The following is a 5,496-nucleotide window of genomic DNA, read 5'->3' as shown; positions in this document are numbered from 1 at the left end:
GAGGCGGTCGCCCCCTCCCCCAAGATCCGCCACTGAACTAATATGTAAGGTTAATTTGCTCAACTTATATATTCCATATTTCACCAAAGAGAATTTATAAACCACTTTCAATCTCGATATTGATAATCTCGTTATTGATTTCAATATATTTAAAGTATTGATTTTAAGATTAACCTTACATAGTAACTAACTTAATCAACAATTTCGGGGATTAACTATCCAATTTATCAAAATTTTCACAAAACTTAACGCTTGATCGATTTTCAATTAAATGGTTATTGGTTTGGGTTTGGCAAATCGGAATTGAGGTAAATCTCTCTTTGTGATGAAGAGGTAAACGGAGATTGATCATGGGATGAAACTAGTACCCTTCGTGAATAGATTAGTGATGATAAAACGAAAAAAGAAGAATATATTGTGTGTTTTCTGCTAAGAAAATAAAACGGAAACAATTGCGTATCCTGGGAAAGGGGAAAAAGACATTTGGTCATCTAAATTCTTTTTTAGGAAAGGCCATATATTAAATTCTCAACTTCAATCAATATAATTATGGAATATCTGATATTTTTTATTCATATCAGTTCAGTGCGTGTTGAGAAAAATTTGTGAGGCAAACGAATATTTTTATAACATAAATTTATTCTATAATGAATAAACTATGTAGTGTGGCACTTTCTATCCCACAAATAAATGCAACTGTGGTCTAAATCTAACAAACGTTTTATGCGGAGAAAATGACAATAAAAATGATCTATTAAAATATTTAATTTGAGAAGTAACTTTGGTAGTAATTTACAACTTGAAAATATCATACATACTCCATAAGCGTAAGCGTGGGTTTAAACTCAAGAATTGGAACTTATCTAACCCATAAAAGCAAATATAGAAAAGACACCGGGCCCGCACCACGGTTCTCATTTGGATCCATGTTACTTTAATGGGCTCCACCTTTTAGACCGAATTTAACTCTATTGGAGTATTTTATTTCGATATTTAGTATACTGTTCAATTTTATTATGATTGTCGAGAATAGGGCGGCATTCCACAATTTTTATTTTTATTATAAAAGGACTGTTTAAATCGTATTGGTGTCAAGCATGTACCTCAAAAACATCAATTTTAGGAAAATTTATATTCTACGGAGAAATGAGATAAAGAAAACTGCAAGTTGTCATCTATTAATAACAAACAGATTTTTCTCCATGATTTAGAGTAGTATTATTTCAGAAATGAGATAAAGAAAACTGCAAGTAGTGGTCAAACTCACTATATTAAAACTGTATAAGCGCTAGTACTAAAAATATATTAGTCTAAAAAAACAATTTCGAATAATTATTAAGTATTTGAGTTTTCATTTTTGTGCCTGACTACCGAATCCGGTCCGGACAGCGGAAACAAAAAGAAAAAGATATCCCCTCGCCATCGTGGCACGTCCCATGAGGTGACACGTGGATTCCATGTGCGTCACAGCTGACGTGGACTAGGAGTGACACGTGGCGGTATGGCAAGCCTTGTCTTTATGTCCAGATTCTGTTGCTTAAGTTTACTGCTTTTAAACTATACGTTTCTCAATAACATCAGGAAAATTCGAGTCGGTAAATCATGGATGACGACGGCCGGGAGCTGGAGGCGGCCGAAGCCCTCGCGGGGATGGCGCAGCATGTGGCTGTTTCACAGGTTCGCCGATATACAAACCATGTATGCACAAATTAGAATTCTATTAACGGACAATTATGTTGTAGTTTTAGAAATGATTAATTATTTTTTTTACCTCATAAATATTTTGAAGTGTGATTTTGTTCTATTGAATGTATTAGATGGAACTATTTATTAATTCAGGCTTTGGAGTTCCAAGAGTTTGATTGCTTTTTTAAAAAAAGCGATGTAGGTGCTAATGAAGATAATTTGCTGTATGGGTTGGGTGGTTAACTGCGGAAATGGAATTATGGGGCCAGACGAAGCGAAGAAGGCTAGGAATGATGGCGGACGAAGAAGGAAAATGAACCTGAATTCGTATATTTTTAGGCTTAGTTGGTCGGTATTGTGAGGATTCCTATGTTGCGTGTGAGAAAAATGTGATATGGAGAGGGTATCTTCTTTAGTAAAAAAGAGGATGAGAAAGCATGGCCTACATTTAGTAAGATAAGAATGTTATTTCAATTGGTCGAATATGTCTTTTGCTCCCTTTTCCCTTTTTATGCCTTCACTCCATTTTTGTGGTTGGATTTCAGAGTTCTCCTGCCTCAAAATCTATTTTCTCAATACTTTCCTAAATATGGACTATACTAAACTCATTTCATAGTCCCACATTTGTGTTTTCGCTGCTTATTCATCAACTCAATGAATTTCAAAGCCTCTGGTAGTTGCATCTCGTATTTCGATCCAACTTGTGCAGCTCTTAAGCAATGTCTTCTTCTTCTTTACATCAGGACCAGCTAGTAGCTGATTATGCACCTTTGAAGATTACAAGTCCGCGAAAGGCTGAGGAAAGTGTCCGACATATTCCCACAGAGCAGTGCAGCAAAAGTCATCGTACAAATCCTGTGACGATGAAGATGAGGCGGAAACTCACGGAGGTAGATCAACTTTGGATTTTTTTCTTTCATGGAACAATGTTGATCTTAACATACTTAATTCTTTCCCATCTAGGCCGAGAAGGAGGAAAGGAAGCTTCGCCATATAATGGCCAATAGAGAGTCTGCTAGACAGACAATTCGACGCAGACAGGTAAGGTTTAGTTGCTTGTACTACTTCAGGTGGCGGATGAATTTGCAGGAGTAGTCAAACTTAGAAATTGTACATTGACACAATTTTAGATTCTAGCTCCTCTTGTTAAAAAGGTTATGAGAATGCTCGGAAGGAAAACTTGTTATAGTCGTTGGAAAGGAAATAAAGTTGTGTTCCTCAATACCTATCAAACTAGTTAGTTTGAACCAATTCTCAGAAACACTGATGGAATGCTTTAATGATCACAAAGAAATTTGGATCTTTTCCTTCCTGAAAACCTTAGGAATGTCTCAACTTGGTAAATCGGTCGCTCAATGCTGCGTGTAACAGTTGATGATCTATGTTCTGGATAAAGGGGAAGTACTTATCCTATATATGTATGATTGATGAGTTATGAGAATCCTCGGAAGGAAATCGTGTTATGTCCAAACGTATACTATTAGTTAGAAAGGAAATAGTACTATATAGCTGTGTTCCTCATATACCCTATCTGACTTGTTGAACTACTTCTCAGAAACACTAATGGTATGCTTCAATAGTCACAAAGAAAATTAGATCTTTTCCTTGCTTAAAACCTTAGGAATGTCTCAATTGGGTAAATTTGGGTAAATTAGTGAATGGTATGTGTAGTAACATTGATGATTTATGTTCTAGATAAAAGGGAAGTACTTATTCTATGCAAGAATTTATCTATTTTTAAGGGGGCAATGAAGAAGACAAACATGCATGGTATGTGGGTGCTCCATTGATTATATTTGGTTGTTAGATTGTTACTCCAATTGCTATTTTTGAGCAGGCCATGCATATGGAGTTAAACAAGAGAGCAGCCGATGAGTTGGAAGAGAACGAGAACTTGAAGAAGGCATGTTAACATTTCTTGCTTCCCCTTTTCTCTGTTAGAGTTTCCTCTGCCTCTTTATTGACTACATTTTTTTCCGGTTAAAAGCGAAAGGAGCTGATGCTGGAAGTTTTCAATTCTTTAAAAGGAAGAAATAGATTTCTAAAAGCACACGTAAGAATATGAACCGCGTCTTTTCAGCCACTTCGTTGTTTGAAATGTGTCATGAGTGCCATTCTATTGCACTTACAGTTAGCCGAAGCGAGGAAGGCTGCAGCAGGAGTTACTGAAGAAGAAGAGAAAGAATCAAACTCGTCCGAGGCAGAGAAACCTTGCTCTGCCACTGCAACGACTCCGATGTTTCTGCAGCAGAACCAGCCTACGCCCTCTCTAGTCCCGTGCTTTTGGCCCCCCATGGCCTCAACTTCAGATGCCTTCCCGTTCCAAGGCACGTCTCATCCTCACCCGCTGCAATTCCCAATGGATACACCACCGTGTCTGCATCAAGGACAGGAACTCTCCACGGTAACACCCTTGTTTATAGTCCCCGTCCCTTGGGTGCTACCGTTGCTTGGAACAAACACCCATTGCTGTGGCAAGTGTTCGTGCTCAGACGCTAGGATGAGTGAAGACAACAACAACAAGTCTTGTTCAAACCAGAACGCGATGAGTGCAGAGGCTTATAATAACCCCATTATGCAAGCTATGAGTGCAGATGGCGATCGCAGAGCACACGAACCCCCTGCTGGCATCGTTGTGCCAGGGCTGTTCAGCCCTGTGCGACGCGTGGAGAATCTTGACCCTCCTAGGGCTTTCCAGGTAGGTGATCATGTTGTTTCTCCACATGAAACTGGCTTGTTTCGGGGAAAGTCCGAGGATATCATCGTTGCCACAGAGGCGCGGAGGAGGAGGAAGGAGCTTATGAGACTAAAGAAAGTAAATTGAAAAACTTTGTATGTATATTCAGCTTAGACAAAGAATTTAGAGTGGTGAGTTATATTGGAAATAAACTAGGATGTTTCAAATTGGTTGGAAGTTGGTTTGTTAGTTAAAGTAGGTAAAGGTTGGTGTGTTGTTTTTGTGAGACGCTCTTACAAGTAAGTAGCGTATAGAGTAAGTGTAAACGACACGACGTTAATTAAAATGACAGAAACAACATTTTGTTCCTACAATATACAGGTATCAAACACCCGCAAATCTGAAGAAAATGAAATGCATTTGCGTTTGCAAAACAAATAATTTCAGAGTATAAAATCTAATTAGATGATTATATAATTAATTCAATTCGTGCTTGAGTTCATAGATTGCATACTAGGAATGCAATCAATTTACGTAAAGGACTAATTTAAACCATAAAATATGAACTATATAATTTTGATTTAATTCAGTTAAATGATTTTCCAAAGAATTGAAGATGAATTTCAACTTCTCCATGTGATGAATATGTACTTAACCACATGTCTTCTAATATATTCCCGAACTTTAATATTGAATTTTAAGTAAACAAATGTTATCAGAATTTATAGGAATCTATCAATATATAAAGCGGGAGTTGTTGAGAAAATCACATAAATGCCATTATGACCACTTTTGGCGGGAAAATGAGAGAATAGAGAAGTGGTCAAGTGGGTGTAGGCATATAGTTATTCTGCTATACAAGAAATAAGAAAGCTATAGCCTGTAGCTAGACTGAGTATAATCTGTCAAATTCGCCTATCTCAAAATCTTGAGAAAAGTGAAGAGGAGATTAATAAGCAATTATATATTGAAACTAGCTTTCACCGGAAGTTTTGAACTACTATTATAAAAGTCTTGCAAAAATAGTGTAACAAATCTTAAATGGGTGATTAACAGAGAGAAAGGAGAAGAGTGCGGAGCAATGTCCGATGGCAGTTTCCCACAAACCGAAATGAACTACATTATGCTCGTTC

At 37.2% G+C, this 5,496-nt stretch overlaps 1 protein-coding gene across 3 annotated transcripts; it reads left to right on the top strand.

The window, feature by feature from the left end:
* The first annotated feature begins 1,568 nt into the window (after window positions 1-1,568).
* LOC125218929 (uncharacterized) lies at window positions 1,569-4,737 on the top strand. Of its 3 annotated transcripts, none has more exons than XM_048120735.2 (6): window positions 1,569-1,677; window positions 2,430-2,576; window positions 2,650-2,727; window positions 3,524-3,589; window positions 3,674-3,739; window positions 3,818-4,737. In XM_048120735.2, exons 1-6 carry the CDS (start codon window positions 1,603-1,605, stop codon window positions 4,508-4,510), a joined length of 1,125 nt encoding a protein of 374 aa, XP_047976692.1. In that variant the 5' UTR covers window positions 1,569-1,602; the 3' UTR covers window positions 4,511-4,737. The 3 variants fall into 3 exon arrangements, with proteins under 3 accessions (XP_047976692.1, XP_047976691.1, XP_088913301.1); XM_048120734.2 differs by having other exon boundaries at window positions 1,569-1,698; XM_089057175.1 differs by lacking the exon at window positions 1,569-1,677 and adding an exon at window positions 2,172-2,359.
* The last annotated feature ends 759 nt before the right edge of the window (window positions 4,738-5,496 follow it).

Source organism: Salvia hispanica, chromosome 1, assembly GCF_029641045.1.
Source record: "Salvia hispanica isolate PSC_SH4W2 chromosome 1, Shi_PSC_v1, whole genome shotgun sequence".
NCBI lineage: Eukaryota > Viridiplantae > Streptophyta > Magnoliopsida > Lamiales > Lamiaceae > Salvia > Salvia hispanica.
This window is presented reverse-complemented; position numbering and strand designations above follow the sequence as displayed.

Coding starts and splice junctions, on each gene's coding strand:
- LOC125218929 (XM_048120734.2), top strand. CDS start 1,603: ATGGATGACGACGGCCGGGAGCTGGAGGCGGCCGAAGCCCTCGCGGGG. Junction 2,577..2,649: donor TGAGGCGGAAACTCACGGAG/GTAGATCAACTT, acceptor TTTCCCATCTAG/GCCGAGAAGGAGGAAAGGAA. Junction 3,590..3,673: donor AGAACGAGAACTTGAAGAAG/GCATGTTAACAT, acceptor TCCGGTTAAAAG/CGAAAGGAGCTGATGCTGGA.